Consider the following 17,392-nt stretch of genomic DNA (forward strand, 5'->3'; position numbering starts at 1 on the left):
GTGGGTGACAAGAGTTTGAGCTGTGGTACGAACAGCAGTGGTAGTAAAGAGCCTGAGCTTCCTGCCTGTCTCCACAGTTGGCCCTTTTTGTCCTACACAGAACCAGGGACCACAGGGGACAGAGACTAAGGACAACGACCTCCAGAGCCCAGATGCCCTCGGTGTTTCTTCCACGTGGCACTGTCCTGTGGGAACAGTACCCAGCCTAGCACATACTGCACACAGGTAACTATTTGTCACGAGCAGTGATACAGATACTAAAATAGCATCCTAACAAGGGCTGACCTCTCATCTCAAATCCTTTTTGTAGTAGGAGGAATACGTAACAATATATTTGTATAATTAAAAAAGGAAACTAGAATAAGAGGGAATTAGCCTCTACTAAACAAACCAAGCTTGTCTACATGATGGAGTAAGCCACTGAGAATATCGTCTATATAGACTGACTTTAAAAAAGGAGCCTGATGGGGCACAGGCAACTGAATGAGAGATCCCTGGAGCATGCGTGTTTATCACTTAGAAACAAACAGAATGTCCAAGAGGCAACTGAGATCTTTTCATTTTGAAAATGCTTTAATAAGTGTTGACAACACTGTTTTGCAAAATGTAAAGGTACTATACAAATTCTTAATACAAAAAGAATAAATTAAAAGCAGATTTCTTTTTAATTCTGCAACTTTGTCTACAACATACATCTTTGTCATTGATTACAGTTGAACAGAATCCAGTAAAGTCATTTTACATGCTCTACAAATCAGTTTCAGGAGCAACCTAATCCTTTCTTCCCCATTATTAAACTAGAGTCCATTTTACACGACTTGTAATAAACTATTGACATTAATGTATATGTAAAACTTTACACCTAGTTAATTAAGCAGTAACTGGTCATCTGATAGCACCTGGATGGGGTTTGCTATATGTAGAACTAAACTAATACCGAATGAAAACAACTTGGAATTTGAACGGTTTCAACACTCACCTGCATATGATCAAATTAAAAAAACCCACCTGTCTCACAACAAAGTCTGACGTAGGTGTTTTCACCAGCCTTCTGGCTAAACAGGCAGTTTCTTATACGTATCCAGACTCCTATAGGGGCTTTATATCAGACCAGGGGTTTCATATTTCATCTTAATTTGCTTTAAAGAAATAGGGGTATATAAGGAGCTTGCCAGTGCTTGTGTACAGTAACTATATCATTTCCCACCACACTGATCATTAACCACGTCAGTCTCAAAGGACCAGCATTTTTATGTACATCCTGTAGGAACTGAACGCAGCTCAACAGTAAAACCTGTTTTACTCAATCTCCGTCTTTACTACCAGACCATCATACTGTTTGCCTGAACTGTAATTCTGCCCCGCTATCCTGCCTCCTTTCCTTTCTGCCCCCCGAATCCCACACCCAAGTGTTTAGAAAGAATTTTCGTCTCTCAGTCTTTGTAACCCAACTGGGCTAAAAATTTATCCGACTGACTTCCGACTTGATTTCAAACTACTATCCCTGTTGTATCATCCGCAGTATGTAACCTTGTCACCTCATCTATTTCCCTTTTGACTTTTCCTCTGGGACAGAGTTCAGTTTGATTATTCATGCATCTTCTTTTGGGAGAAAGAATCTGGCCCAATACAGAATGTTTCCGAATGGGGAAAGAAAAACCTGCTGTTTGTAGCTCTGACCATCAAAATAAGAGCAACACCCCTCCCCGTGTCAATCCCCAGAATCGTTTAATATCATCATAACCAATTTTATTTACCCTGCAGGGTTTACCCCTAGAGCGATCTGTGAATATTAATCCCTTCCGCAAGCTGATATCACCAACCCAGCCGTGCACAGAGCCAGGGAACCCCGGCCCTGAACCGTCCAGCCTGGCCCCAGCCTGCTGTGAGCCCCCAGAGGAATCCCACAGTGCTCTTCAAGCTGCAGCAGGGGGAGCACCGTGGGTATTTACTGATATTTCATTTTAACCAATGGTAAGTGTCCATTCTTACCCTCTGGGTCTGGTAGAGTCTATTGTTTATTCTTGGATTACATATACATAAAAAACAAAGCTTTTTCTTGTTACGCTAAAGCTAACTTCAACTCTGCTTGCCCACAAATCTACCCCACCCCAGCTCCTGTCTCTGGCTGTCCACTGCCTTTCCAGTAGGAAGTCATTACAAGTGAGAAAAGAAATTTCCCCCCCGCCCCGCCACTTGCGCCAATAAGCACAGCATCCCACCTCTGTGGAGACCGTGTTTGTGCCATTTGAAATAACCCAACTACGAGTGTGCACTTGTTAGTATTATAAAAGTATTTTTGAGGCCTTTGAAGATTGATGGCTTTCCAGTTGTGTGTTAAGCATAGCTCAAAACACATGTAAACGTGCAGCTCCCACACACCTTTCTTCTCTCTTCCTTTTTTGGTCCCTGCAGACCATCGGGACACATCAAGGTAGCTGATGTCGTAGGCATATGGGCCCCCTGGGAGCTGATACATTTTTTCAACCCTGCTCTGCCTGCCAGCTAGTAGACATGTGAGTACAGTCTTCCTACCTAAGGGCATAGTTGGGTTCTTGCAAGAAGTGACACGTTGGTAACCGGGTGCCATTGGATCTGAACTCTTTGTCACACAAGTGCTAACAAACAGAAAATGGGCTACGACAGTTAAACACTTGAATGGATCGCAATGTGCTTTTTCCCTTGGCTTCCCATGAAAGATCAAATGAAACACCTTGTGAGAAAAAAACAGGATACACTTCTACTGGTTGTTTTAATGAGAGAGAACCACTTTTGGCAACCATCACCTTACGTTTCCTACAAATCCCCAAAGGAAAGCAGCTTTGTGTCTTGGGCTGAACCCCCCATGCAGGCTGGGGCTAAGCGGACACTCCGCTACTCCCCGTGGGTCTGTTCTCCTTGGGGTCCAGACTCATGGAGATCCAAGTCAGCAATGCCAGCCAGGGGTCCCCCGACGTGACCATCACATTGGGTTAGTTTTCAGGCTCTCGATGGAGAGGGAGGTGGAATGTTAAGGGAGAGGGGTGAGGGGCACACGTTACAGATGGTTGACTTTCACGTGTGGGATGCAGTAGCAGTTGAGGATTTAAAAGAGATTTCATTGCAGAAAGAACGTCTTCCTCTTGGCCCCTCTTAATTTTTTGTGTGTTTTTAGTTTTTAATTTTTTAAAATCTTTGGCAGCATAACTGACTGTGATCCGTGGATGCATCTCTGACGTGTCCAGCTTCTGTTTCTGTTCTTCCTGCTCCCGCAACAGTCACTCCTCCCAGGAAGTATTTCAGCTGTCCGCTGAATACTCCCACGGGGCATGGTCTTCACCGAGTGCTTGGTGGGCCTCCAGGTGGGCCCCAGCTTTCACAGTCTTTCTGGATCACCCTGTACTTAAGTCCCCTCTCCTGGTTTCCACCAATGCCACTAGTCCACAGGAGTCCAGGCCAGCCAGCTTCCCTGATGGTTCCTGGCCAGGGGGCTGTCACGGCAGGGGGGAGCCACCAAGGTGCCATTGAGGATTGGTGCCTGGCTCTCTGGGCAAGGGAGCCAGGGGACACACAGTGGGACCGGAACCTTCCAGAATGTCTCCCCAGTCAGGTTTTTGGAGGGTGAGGGGGACGCGGAGACAGGAGAAGAAAAGTGCTGAGGGCCGAAGCTGGTGCAGGTGACACTGCGTCTGGGTAAGGCAAATGAGAGGCAGTGAGGTGATCTCAGAATGGCGTCGAGGCGGCCAGATTGAGGCCGGCTGGCTCACACGAGGGTCCCGGGCTTGGCTTTTTCTTGCCCGTACCACTGGACATCAGCTAGTTCTGGATAGAGGGAGGGATCCAGGAAACAGCTATCATTGTAGCTCCTGCAGGGAGTCCAAGGGCGAGAGGAGACAGTTAGGGGGGAACGTCACTTGGCAGTCTGCGTTCAGAAGTACGTGTCCATAGGGGCCGATAATGATCACTCGTCTTCCCCGTTCATAAGGAACCAGGCCTGCGGCAGTGCTGAGCGCACAGCAGGCTCGCGCAGACTGGAGAACATTCACACCCAGGGGACCTAAGCCTTGTACGTGTGTGGAGGGAAACGGAGCTAACACTTAAGGCAGTGGTCCTCGGGCTCGGCTGCATGTGGGACTCACCCGGGAACTCCCAAAACACCCACCGTGGAGATGCAGGTTTAATTGGTCTGGGCTGTGCTTGAGTGTCCGGAGCTTTCAGATCCCCCCACATGACTCTCCCATGCGGCCAAGGCCCAGAACCCCTCCGGCTGGAGGCCTCAGGATTCTTTTTTTTCTCAGAACACTTGCTTGCTTTGTCCTCCCTGAGATCCCAGGTGTAACCAGCGTCCACCAGATTTTTATTCTGTCCTGGAAGCACATGCGAAATGGCAGGTTTCCCTGTAGGGAAACTGAGGTGATATTTTGAATGGAGTCTTAGTGCTGTTTATTTGAAATAACATGTATTGTTGTGTGATTATCAAAAAAAGTATTGAAAGTATATAGAAAAGTGTATAGAAAAGACTTTGTAAAAAACAGACTTGCAGCTGTGCGTCACGACGCAGGTTGGGCACAGTCGTCCCTTGGTATCTGCAGGGAATTGGGTCCAAGAGCCCCCCCCTGGATACCAAAGTCCGAGGATGAGCAAGTCCCTGATACAAACTGGTGCAGTACAGTTGGCCCTTCGTATCGGTGGGTTCCTCATCAGTGGATCGGAGGGCCAGCCGACTGTATTTGTTGGGAAAAACCTGAGTATAAGTGGACCTGTGCAGCTCCAATCTGTGTTGTTCAAGGGCCAGCTGTGGTCTTTGCGTATCAAGAAGCAATCACATGGATATGCTGATGCCCATGATCGTTACTAGGCATCATTATTAGGGAAAACGGCCCCTCCCCACTGATCCTGAACTAGCTCTTTGAGGGCTAAAGATCACACTTTATCTCACTGAATCTAGGAATGGGCTGGAATTTGCCCAGGAGGTGCCCAGACGCTGGTTAATCAGCCATGCGGCCTGAGGAGATGGGGTCCTACCTTCCTCTCCCTGCCCTGCGGGCCGCACGCAGCCCCTGACATGGGCATGGCTGACCTCGGGGCCCTGTGCAGGAACAGCTGCAGAGAGGCCTGGATTACCACCTGTGCTCTTCCTTTGTTTTGAGCTTCTGCTCCTAGTAACCTCTGAGTGTTCATTGGTGCTGATTCCTAAAGGGATGAAACCTGTAGGCCTTTAACCACAGCCTTCGGTTTTTGGAATAGCATTCCTGTGAGGGACACGGGTCTGTGCCTCTGAGTTAGTAGGTGTGGGTTTGTTCAAGCTGGGTTTTCAAGTTTGGCCTCCCCAGAGCACACGCCGTTTTGGGGGTAGAAATACCTATCTGGAAACAGCATCAGGACTTTCCATAAATGTCAGAAGATGATTCCCTCCCCTGCCGCTGATCTCCCCATGCCCTGTGCTACGGTTATGGCTGGGGACGGGTGGCAGGAAGAGACTCAAAGGAAAGCAGGTTTCAAGAGCGTCTTCAGGACAACCTCGTGAACCAGTTTATGACTGAGAATAAGCCATCATCGCCATTTTTCTGTTTGATTCGCTGATTTCTCTAGGAACAAGTGGATGAAGGCATTCTGGATTTCGTGAAGGTTTCTCATCTGGCTTTTAAAAAACCCATCAACGCTGGAAAACCCAAGGCCTCTGTGAGCATACCATGGCCTTTAAAGAGAGTCCTGTGCCTGGAACCCCTGAAATATATACTGGGATTAATACACTTAAAGGTGGCTTCAGAAGCAAAGTAACATCGAGGCCCTAATTCCGGAACTGGCCCTGCCCGTCTGTCACTGTCTTCCAGTGGTAAGTAGCTGATTCCGTCCTACCCACCCTGCAAACTCTCTCTCCACCCTGATAAAACTGACCTGTGCCATCGTGCCTGAGGGATTGAGAGTCTTTTCGTGGCAAAAGGTGGTTGGATCCCATGGTGGACATACGCTGTTCATTGGGGGACAGTCCCTCCCTAACTCTGCGTCGTCCTGGTGGTGGTTTCCACCAGGGTGTCTGCCCTACCCTCACTGAGGGTGGCCAAGTGGCCCGGGGGGGGGGGCCAGTTAGAGTCCTCTAACCCGTCACTGGTCAGAGATGGGCAAATGCCCGAGCAAGGCCAAGCAGCTTTCACACTACAGGGCTGTCCACTTCCTCCCGAGGATGTGACCGCCAGGAACAGGAAGTAGAGGCAGAGATGGAGAGAGCACGCAAGCTCCGTGCTGCCCGCAGCCACAAGGCTGGTGCGACCATGCAAAACCCGCTAGTTTGTAAAAGAACAGTAGAATCCAAATCCTGTTTCTGGAAGCTGGACTCAATGAAGGTTACATGCTCAGTGTGGAGAAGACACTTAAGGTTTTTCATTCACCTAAGTTCCAAAGAGCCTTGCTTTTCTTTTTTCCTTCTGGTAAGAATTATCTCCCTGAAGTTTGCGTTTCTAAGAGCTGGCCTAGGTAAGAGTTCCTGGAGGAGACCAGGTGGAATATTCACAAAAGAATGGGAGTTCCTCCAAGAAGGACTTTACTTTCCTAAATCCAGTCTTTTACAATGTCTGCAAGCCTTCTGAGGTGAAGAAGGGATGTTTGGGGATTGATAAGAAAAAGGATAGGTAGGCTTTGAATTGCTTCTAGAGCTGCATTTCTGTTCTTGTAAGGACTAGGTTTGTAAGACAAGGACAGTTTCTAATTCCATAAGGAACTGGGTTGCAACTTGATGAATGAAGCCAACAAGATCTTTAAACTTGAACTTGTTTTTTGGACAGGGGTGGCAGCCATGGGATCCGAAGGCGACTTCTGATTTCAGGCTCCCTCCTTGTGGTTGGTCTGTCCGACTTGATTCAGGACTTGGGCAAGGACACATTGTCCTTCTGGTGAGTACCCTTTTGGTTTCTGAATTAGAATGCACTTGGTTCACATTCAAACGTGTAGTTTTCCTGAGAGCAAAACTAAAACAAAAATTGGAGGGCATGGGTCAAACACCTAACGAGAGACAACTGTCTCCAAAGCCCAAGGCTCCCGGGTAAGGATAGGGTGGTCACAGCCAAGCAAGGGTCACAACAGGTCACTGGCCACCTGCAGGAAAAGTCCATGTAATGAGACCCCGGTCATGGGCAAAGGCTGTCCACCAGGACAGAGAAGTATCCTGTGAAAGGTAAACTGTCAAACAAAACCCAAGTCCCAGCCCTAAGCTCACGCCTTAGGCTATAGAGAATATTTTCTTCATTCTAGGAAAAACTCCGCAAATGGGATCCCACTCATCTAAATGCTTTAAGGGTGCCCCCCACCCCGGCCTTAGGAACCACCCACAGCACTTCTGTGTTAAAAATTTTTTTGGTCTGTCTGCATACACAAGGACCAATCTTACTGAAGACAAACTAAAATGGCAATGGTCACCATGAGGAATGTTCCAGTTAGCCAAGATTGTTCACTTTAGAAGTGCACCTGAAAGCAAAGGCTCCCAAATCAAACAAGTGGAATGGGATACCTATTTTAATTGGCGTGAGGAAGCCTCCAGAAGGCTTCAAACTTCCCAAATAGCTTCACTGAAAGATTCATTGCAAAAGGATAATAAAACAAAGATACAAGAGATGCCCAAAATAAGACTGTAAGACTGATGTTAACTCCTACTCTCCCCTCTCTCCACCTTGCCTCATTATACTCTCCTCCGTCTGCACTGTCTCCCCACTTTGAAGAGACTGCGTGACTGTAAACAAGGTCATCAAGTTGGTGGCCTTACGAACACCCCCTGTCTGCCCTCAAAGAAGGACCCCCATTTGGGCTCTCCCAGGGTTGATGGGACTCCATGGATTCTCCTGTAACTGCTACCAGTTATTCCCTTCAACAGCCAAGGGGAAACTAAAATTAATGGAAAACCTTGCCAAATTCTGGTAGATTAGTGGAGCTATACTCTCTAAACCCCAGTTGTTCCAGAGCCTGCAGATGGGATCCTGGTAAATCTGGCAGAAGCTGGAAGGGGTGAGAATTCTGACCAGAGTCAGCTCTCCTGAATCTCTGTTTGCAGTGCCCAGTTGAGAGAAAGGTAAAACGTTCATGTCCCTTCCTTTCCAAATCCAGACCCATTGGTTGATCTTTTCTCTCCCAGGGACAGCTGTTGCCTTCTTGTTTGTCTCATTTTGTGTCCTGAGAACTTGGCTCGGCGACCGTCAGGTTGGGCAGATATAACAGGAATGTAAGTTGCACCTTACATTGGTGGATTAGTGCCCAGCCCTCAGGGGAACTAAGTCTTTCCTTCTTTTGGTCATCTTTGGGAGTGGCTCTGGAGCTTGGGAGAGTGGTGTCCTTTGCACCCTCATTGGGAATGCCTCTTGCATTCATGGGGTCTTTCAATAGGGCCAGGAATATTTACTGTTTGTCCCCCTGACAAGATATTTAAAAGGATTGTTTAAGTAGCTCTATGGTCAGAAGTTGGCCAAACTGCTGGACGCTGATATACAGAGCCCGTTAGGAACTTTTTAAAGGCTTTGTCCCCTAAGTCAAAATGAAGCTATGTACCCAGAGGGAAAGAAGAACATTCCAAAGACAAAGCTCTAAATCTAGAGTGTAGGAATCTCTTGAATTCCATCTTAGTTGAAGATCTTCTCTCTGATCTAAAGAAGCAAATAGAAGATAATGTAGTTGGATGGGCTACGATGTCATTCACGTTGCAACCCAATTCCCCGACTGTCCTTGTCTTACAGACCTAGTCTTTACAAGCACAGAGATGCAGCTCTAGAGGCAGTTCAAAGCTCACCTGTCCTTTCTGTCAATCCCCAGACATCCCTTCTTCATCTCAACAGGCTTGCAGACATTGTAAAATACCTGGATTTAAGAAAGAAAAGTCCTTCCTGGACGAAGTTCCATTTTTTCTCCTGTGCCTTTGAGTTGTGAATGTTCCACCTGGTCTCCTCCGAGAATTCTTACCTAGGCCAGCTCTTAGAAACACAAACTTCAGGCAGGTAATTACTTCAGGCAGGTAATTCTCACCAGAAGGAAAAAAAGATGGGGAAGGCTATTTGGAGCTTAGGTGAATGAAAAACCTTAAGTGTCTTCTCCACAAATAGTAATGAAAAGCGTTAGCCATCTGAGCAGGTAACCCTACCTTACTCCAACTTCCAGAAACAGGATTTGGATAAAAGTGTTCTTCTATAAACTAGTAAGTTTTGCGTTATTGTACCTGTCTCATAGGTAAAATTTTAAAACAAAAGCTTTACGATCTCTGCATCTGTCTGTATGTTTATCTATGTACATTGTATGTTTGTAATGTTTTTCTACCTCTGGTATTGCCAAAATTAATTTGCAAAAGAGCATATTTAATTGGCTTAAAGCAAAATAAGCGATTATCAAATTAAGTATTCTAAAACTCTGAAATACAGCAACTTAACCCAAATGTTTTTCAAGTTCGCATGATCTAGGAAAAATCTTTAGTAAACAAAAGCTAACTTAAGTTTGTTGGTTTAATTAAAGTAGGTATGTTAAATATAGTGCATATGTACAACTTTTATTCTACCTGGGTTTATTAGTCAAATAAGTTCACGTTAGTCTCCGTTACAAAATTTGTCACCAAGGAAGAGAACTTAAGATGTTGGCTAGCTGTTTAATGCCTCGAGAAATTTTCATGACTAATCTAAACAGAATTGTTAAGAACACAGGAACAAATTTCTCACTGGGTAGAAGTTTTTTCCTGTTGATAAGCAACTGCCTCTTTTGTAGCAAAGAAATTACTTCAAAACGTCATCCCTATATGGGGCACCCCCATCATTTCTGCATAGTGACTGAGGAACTCATTTTACTGGCCAGGTAATCCGAGAACCCTGGAGAGTCCTTCTTAGGCTATACAGGCTGCATTCAGGACTCGGAGAAAAGACTAATGACATCATTAAAACCCAATTAGGAAAATTTCCTGAGACTTTGACCAAGGTGCTGTCACTGGTCCTTTTGCATCTAAGGTCCTTGCCTTTTGAAAAACCTAAGCTCACTCCCGAGGAAACAGTACCTGGCAGACCCATGCATCTGCTTCAGTCTCCATACTGTGACCCTCAAATTGCCCAACAGGACCTATTAAAAAAATGGCTAGTCATCTATTCTCTATTCCTCCTACAGGTTAAAAAGCGTATTACAGCCTGACAGTGACACCCCTCATGACCTACTTCCTGGAGAATACAGCCACTGGAAAAGACCCCAACTAAAGGACTCCTGCTTCCCTCCTTGGAAAGGATCTTTTCTGGTACTGCTCGCCAGTTCCTGCACAGCTAAATTTGAAGGCATCCGGCCCACCTGAAAGGAGTAACAGGACCAGAATGAACCAGCAAAGCCACAGGTGATCTCACACTTAAGATCTCCCGGCACCAGAAGCAGACAACCTCGGACATAGACAGACAGCTATCCCAAGACAACGGGCCAGGCCTGTGTAACTTAACTTGATTTCCGCCACTGTTCTCTTTACTGTGGAAATCATGATAGGGGAAGTTAACCAGACTCTCAAAAGTGAGATTCATGGCAAGGAACCTCCCAAGAACTCTGACCACCACGTGGCTGCCACAGCACAAGGGGCCAAACCTTGGGTACGTATTTATTTCACACCTGATGAAGGCTCCACCTGACTTCCGGTCCCGTGCAAAAAAGCTGCAGCCCTCAAACCAATCAAACCGACCAGCCACCATCGAGACAGACAGACAGACAGACTGCTTCCTCCCAACATGTCAGACCAAGAGCGTGTCTGCCTTTCCATTCTGCCTTCCCTCTCTGACCGTCCTTTTCCTAATTCTCACGCTGTGAAGGTTTTTATGATTCTTGCTGTCCATCTTTTTTGCTTTGCTCTGGCCTGGAAAGATAATGCCACTGTTCACATATCTAAGGCCATTGCAAAGCGGGCTAAATCTAACCTCAAAGACTCTGAATTATCACGATGCCAGTGATTACACTGTTCTGTCCATCACAGACTGCTCCCTGATTTCCAATGCCTCCGTTTCTCTGGACCAAACAGCCAGCCCACCTTTCTGTTGTGTCCCACTCCCTAACCCTGGGGATCTACTTCCTTGTCTCTGGTTAACACCCCGGGGAACCCTGCATCCAGGCTCTGTACAAAGAAAGGGACGCGAGGCAAGGGAAAGAGAATAAAACCACCTGTGCTGTCTACAGACCCTTCAGGTGTACTGGCCTCCACGGCTGTCACCTTTTGGGGCCCGAGCCACAGATGGAAACGGGAATTACCGGGAAGCATTCAGTGGTTCAAAATCTGCTTCCTTTGGTGCAGCCCTACTCCGCCGGCCAGGAGCTGATACAAATGAGGCCACGACCAGGAATCTCTCCTTACCTCTTGAAGATTCCAGAATCTGCTGGTAAAGCAACAGCTGCCCAATGAAAATCCCTAGACTCTCTGGCCAGAGTTGTTCTTGAAAATAAGAGAAGCCTCTGGTTGATTATCCTTCAGCTGAACAAGGAGATGCCTGTGCTGTGACCAGCACCGCCTGCTGCACCTGGATCAACACTGCTGGGGAAGGTGAGACTACTGAACAAACCAGTCACTCTCTTAGGCCAACAAACCAGCCCACGGGATCTTTCTTTGGGGATTATTCTGCTTATAATACTACAGCAGTCGCCGTAGTGTGCTGTATTCTCGCAAAAGCTTTAAATGCAACTTTGCAGCCGCTAGCTACCAAGCAAATGATCTCCCTCAGAACAGAACATCAGAAAAGGAACAAAGAGAATGACCGACTGAAAGACCATGAACCCAGTGCCGTGACCTGTGAAGACCACACCGATTCAGCAAAAAAAAACCTGGTAAGAACTCCACAGCCATAGCTGGGAGTAGCGCTAATGCCTTAAACTTGGATCACTTCTCTTAATTAGGCTCAGAGTCTGATGAAAGGGGGTAATTGTTAAAAACAAGACAGCAGACTCAAAATGAAGTCACTTAGGCTAGGTTCCATATCACCAAACCGAGACTTAACTTTATAGTTTCAGCTCCCCCAGAAAGGAGTCTTTAACCAGTCAAATCGGGACTCGCCGGATCAGCACGTCTGCCCGACAGACCCCTGCCGTCCCCTAACGGAGAGCGACTGGGCTACAACCAACCCGCTTTTTCACCTGGTGTAACTTCCTCGTTCCCGCTCCTTTCTGCCTGCATGTCTTTCGTTGTGTACAGCTCCTTTCTATCTGCCGGACCGGAGGCTGCCTGATTCATGAATCACTGAAATAAAGCCAGTAAGCTCTTTCAGATATACTCAGTTGAATTCTTTTAACACCATCTTCCTCTCAAAGGCTCAGCCCCTGTTTTCCGAATCCCCCATCTGCCAGCTCAGGGCACTTGCAGTAAAAATTGTTCCATGTCTCCCCACTTTGGGTCAGGATCTTGTCCTACCCTACTTTTCAGGCCGAAGTCTCGCTCTTTCTCTACAGCAAAATGACACTCCGCTGTTCCCCAGACACCCCTGCTTGTTTCTGCATCTGTGCTGCTTTCGCCCTTGAACTGGCCTCCACCCTTCGAGACCCCCTCCTCGCACCCCGGGCCTTGGAAGGGATCCCTCTCCCCTTGGAAACCTTTTAGCATTTTGTTTAAAGTCTCAGGGTATTTAATACGTAAGTGCTGCAAGAATCATTTTTTGATTGAATAAACTTACCACTTTTTTTTTTTAGCCACTTCTGAATGGTATCTTTTTTAGTTAACCCTTGAAATGCTCTTAATTTCAATACCTTGTCTCCCCCTGAGGACAGGAACCAGACCAGGTGTTCGTGTTTCTATGCCCGCTGTAGCAGGGCTTTGCAAATTCCAGCGTGCATTTGATTCACCCAGGGATCCTGTTAAAATGCAGATTCGAATTCAGTATGTCCAGGAGTCTACCTCCTAACAGGCTCCTGGGTGATGATGAGGGTGCCGCTCGTCGGTGGATCACAGTTTGGAAAGCAGGGCCCTACGGCACTTGGTAGAGTGCACAGCCGTCACTCAAGAACACTGGGATGACATGGTGGGTGACCAGGTGGTTCTGGATGAGCTCAGTCTGCCCTTGGCGCCTTGAGATATAAACCGCATGCTGCTGTTCTTTTCAACCAACGTTGAGTACTAAAAGTACCCGTAAAAGCTTCTACCAGTATCTGCATGTACGAAGAGCCTGGGGAAGTCTAAAACATACTCTGTGGTCTGTTCTGGGAAGTAGCAGTGGGGATATCTAACACACACACACCTGATGTAAAAAACATATAAACATCGACTTCCACATGTATCTAGAAATAAGACATGAAAATAACGGCTTCCACACCACTCGGATGTTTCCTTCTGGAAATTATGATACATACGGCCAAAGGCAACACAGATGCAGCACATCTGAGATCACAGACTCATGAACAGTGAAGGGGGAAGGCTGTAAGAATGAAACATGCCCTTACGATACCTCTATTCATCAGTACTTTGGTGAGTTGGAGACTCAGACCCATCCATAATGGGCGAGTTTTCTGTTGCTTCTCTGAACCAAGGAAAGCAGAAGGAAGAGAAGAGAGGTCAGGTTAAAGAGAGGAGCTGACACAGACACGATGAGTAGCTTATTAATGCACTGGAAGGCCCAGCTGACTACGCACCCAAGCGCTAGTGACACGTAACACAGGCCGTGCACAGCCTTCAGCCGCCTCGCGGGCGTCACAGGCCTCTTTAGTTTTGTTAGGAAGGCAGCCAGGCTTTGGCACTTTTGACCCATTTCTTATTATCACATCACAGAGAACAGGTATTGTTCGTTAATGATAATTCAACTCAATCTGATAAAAGAGTTTAAGGACCAGAATTCCTTTTTGTTTCAAATTGGTCTCGAATCCTCACTAGCTGTGTGTGATCAAACATGGGCATGTTCCCAGATCCACTCCAGGGGAAAGGCAGGTGCTCATAAGTTCCAAAGCCTGCTGTCCGTCAAGTAACAGTCATGTATTGAGATCAGGTGAGACTGGGTGTGATCCAGAAAATTTGGAGGAGCCAGAAAGACAGCCTGAAATCTGAAGGTCCTTATCCGGAGTGACATGGGTTAGCCAGTGGAGGTACCATAGACACAGAAGACCTGTCATTCTTTCTATGAATCTGTCTTCTTGAAACTCTTGGGCCCTAAGCCCTGCAGCAGCTGCCTGACCACACGAGCTAGAGCTGGGGTGTGGACGGTACGTAAGGCAGTGTTAGAAGGGTGTGTAATAAGGATAGGGGTACCTGCTGCCCAACAGCCAGGCAGTGGGAGTGGACACAGAACACCGGCAGTTGGGACCGCAGGGTCTGTTAATTCGAGAGCGTAAGGGGCAGCGTGCGGTGGGTCGGTGATGGATGGTCAAACCTAAGTGCCTCAGCATCCCCTGGAGGGCGCTAACACACAGACCGCCGGGCGCCACCCCGAGTTTCTGATTCAGTGGGTCACGGATGGGTCCGACAGGTGCATTTCTAACAGGACCCCAGGAGATGTTTATGTTGCTGGTCTGGGGTACCACGTTTTAAGAACCACTGGCTGGGTGGAAAAAGACGAGGCTTCGGGGTGGGCCCACGGAGTGCAGGGCTGAAAGTCCAGCACCGTCCAGCTGTGCGACATTGGGAAGACACTGATTTTCTCTGAGCCTCATCTATAAAACTAAAAAAATCTGGGCACTTCCCTTGCAGGATTGCAGTGAGGATTATATGAGCTCAGCTATGTTAGCAGAAGCTTCCAGCCTTTGAGTACACAGCAATCACTCAATAAATGCGAGCTCCCCTTCTGTCAAATACTAAGGCTGAATTAAAGCCTGGTTTAAAATCGCTAGAGATAAATCTGCAGCAACAAAACGTGTCTGCCGAGAACAGAGCCTGAAAGGAGGGGCCGGTTCGGGTCCTGTAGTTTCCCTCTGGTGTAACTCACAGCTGTCAGAGTTTCCCAGACATCCCCACGGATGCCCCAGCAAACGAGAAGCTGAATAAAGCTGGATAAAGGGACCTCTTATTCCTTTAGCCAATGGATAATGATAGAATGGAACATCCACTTAAGAGTCCACGTCTTAGGAGCAACGGAAGAGGCGGGGATGGTGAGGGGAGCAGGAGGCAGGTCGCGTGTATCTACCGGACTCTTCTGTACATGAAAACATCCTAAGTGTCCATGAGGTTTACTGTGCTATGTGGTGTTCTCTGCCTACATTTAAAGCTGAAAGAGGAGCCGAGTTTTGGTTTCATCATTTACTGTGGGCCACCTCTTCAGGGTCTCAAGGTACCCGATTGTTCTGAACAAGGGCTTGGCCGGGACTGAGACAGAATCTGAGCCTTCTGCTTTTTTTTTTCCTTAAGAAGCATCCTGACACCAAGACAGTGGACACACTGCCAAGCATGCAGAGCAGCAGGCTGGGGCTCAGGCCGGGGGTGGGTGTGGGTGGGTTCCTGAATCTCTCCTTGGCTGGCCTGGGGTGATCGCAACCCAAGTCCAGTGCTGTCTGGAATTCTGGCCAAAGAAACACACTGGGCTCCCTCCACATTTTGAGGACCATCACCAACTTTGAAGGAGAGTAGAGAGAATTCACCCGAATAAAGGGATGGCGCCGGAAAGGAGGGGGTGGAAGGTAACAGCAGTGCCTGGGGCTTCTCGGGAGAGGAAGAAGTTCCCAGCGCTGTACGCCGTTCCCGGTTTTCCAGTACCTCACTCTCCTGCCGATAAACCCTCTGTCACTAGGATCTTACACCTGCTATGCTCTAACTGACGAAGAACGCGGAGGATCACTGCTAACCAGGAAGGGAGGGTTGGAGGTCTGAAGGGGGAACTCACCCGGTCCGCCAGGTTAGGATGTGGTGAGGGCTGCCGGGGGGCGTCGCTCCAACTTCACTGGACGGCGTTGAGCTTCTCTGGCTTTGAGGTAAGGCAGCTGCGTGTAGGTGGCGCAGAAGAGACACAGGTCAGACACGGGACAGTAAAGGAGCTTCTTTCCAGAGATGCTGCCTGTGGCCCCGTGGCAGGGTCCCATGGGAAAACGTCCACCCCTCTCCTCTCCCCACGTTTGGCCAATGATGTTTTCTCCCCCCAGCTGTGCAGCTCCATTCTGAGTCAAGCTCGCTTGGGGTCCTAGGTCCCTGCTTTGCCGCTGGGAAGTGGCCACAGGGATGGCGACAGTCCCCACTGTCCTCGGAGGGGGGCCTGGGCTGGCCTAGCGCAGGGAGGACCTGTTTCTCTGCACAGGGCGTTTCCAGATACGGCCCCAATGTTAAAACTGTTCTTTATTACGAACAGAACCTCCAGAAAGGTTGTCTGAGCTTGTGGTCTCTGCCGTTTTAGGCTTGTAATTTACCATGTCAGGACCCTTCAAATGGTGCAGGGCTTTTCAAAGCTCATCCAAACCCGACCACGTGGAGCTTACTGATGTGGGCAGGATTTGTTTAGTTGGGAAAACTCAGTAGGAAGTAAATCCTACTTAAATGCGTCCCTCTGCTTCCTTGGGAATGCAATCTTTTTCATTAGGATGCTTAGTCTAAAATACGTTCCAAAAGATTGACCGAATCTTTTAAGGTAAAGCAGATCTACTAGACAAGTGCTACAGTTGCAACAGAACATAAATACTCCTGACCTGTCCAACCTCAGCTTCTCCTAATAGGGTTACAGGGGACCATGGTCTTTAAATGATACACATAATACATTCATTATTCTCAAAATCCTCCTAGGAAGCTGATGGCATAATTCACTGGGCTGATTTTACAGATGACAGGGATCTGGAGAAGGTTCTCGGACCTTGCAGTCCACGGTTCTCTCACGCTTGCGTGAACCGTGTTTATTCCTGTCTCTGCAACTTGACATTTGGCAATGACATAATAAACGAGTCACTGGGAGCCTGGGGAGAAGTTGGCAGAAGCCCTGTGAGCTGGCACACCCGGGCAGCCGGCCGGTCCTTCCTTTTCGCCCTATTCTCCCCAGGCCCCAAGAATCTCCTTCAGTCCCCCAAAGAGGAACCCCCCCCCCAATTTTCTGTCTATAAGATCACTCTCCCTTCCCTGGATTTCTGCCCACCCTTAACCTTCTTTCCAGTCGCAAGTCAAATCCTGACTTGGACTTCCTTCCATTTGCTGCTCTCATTTTATCCTGATACTTTAAAAATCATTTTTCATTATGTCTCAGAATCCTCTCCCACTTACTTTCCTACAGTCAGTGTGATGCAGTCTCTTTTTAATTGGCTTTTATCAGGCGATTCATGATCGGGCAGCATCCCATCTACCAACTAGAAAGGCGCTCCGATCAAGTCTCATCACCGCACAATCTCCCTTCTTTGTGGGTGCTAAGATATATAAATGAGTGAGCGTCTGCTGGAGCCGAAAACCCCGCAGGGACGTGGAGACTGCTGGACACTTTTTTTTTTTATCATCGTTATTCTTTCCTGGAGACGGAGTGGGAAGGGGATTAACTTAAGGGAGAGAACGGGTTTCTTCCAT

General features: G+C 47.7%; 1 protein-coding gene across 11 annotated transcripts in view; it reads right to left on the bottom strand.

The window, feature by feature from the left end:
• FRMD4A (FERM domain containing 4A) overlaps window positions 1-17,392 on the bottom strand; it is a 382,372-nt gene that overhangs the window by 21,305 nt on the left and 343,675 nt on the right. For 8 of the 11 annotated variants that reach the window (XM_073801675.1, XM_073801678.1, XM_073801674.1 and 5 more), the window contains 2 exons: window positions 15,744-15,840; window positions 552-3,845 (listed from right to left, as the gene is read on the bottom strand). In XM_073801675.1, the coding sequence (XP_073657776.1) occupies window positions 3,743-3,845; window positions 15,744-15,840 (200 nt within the window). In that variant the 3' untranslated portion in view covers window positions 552-3,742. Of the gene's footprint in view, window positions 1-551; window positions 13,458-15,743; window positions 15,841-17,392 lie in introns of those variants that run through there. The other 3 variants (XM_073801680.1, XM_033852468.2, XM_073801673.1) reach the window with 2 other exon arrangements.

This window comes from Tursiops truncatus, chromosome 2 (assembly GCF_011762595.2).
Source record: "Tursiops truncatus isolate mTurTru1 chromosome 2, mTurTru1.mat.Y, whole genome shotgun sequence".
In the NCBI taxonomy this organism is placed as follows: Eukaryota; Metazoa; Chordata; class Mammalia; order Artiodactyla; family Delphinidae; genus Tursiops; species Tursiops truncatus.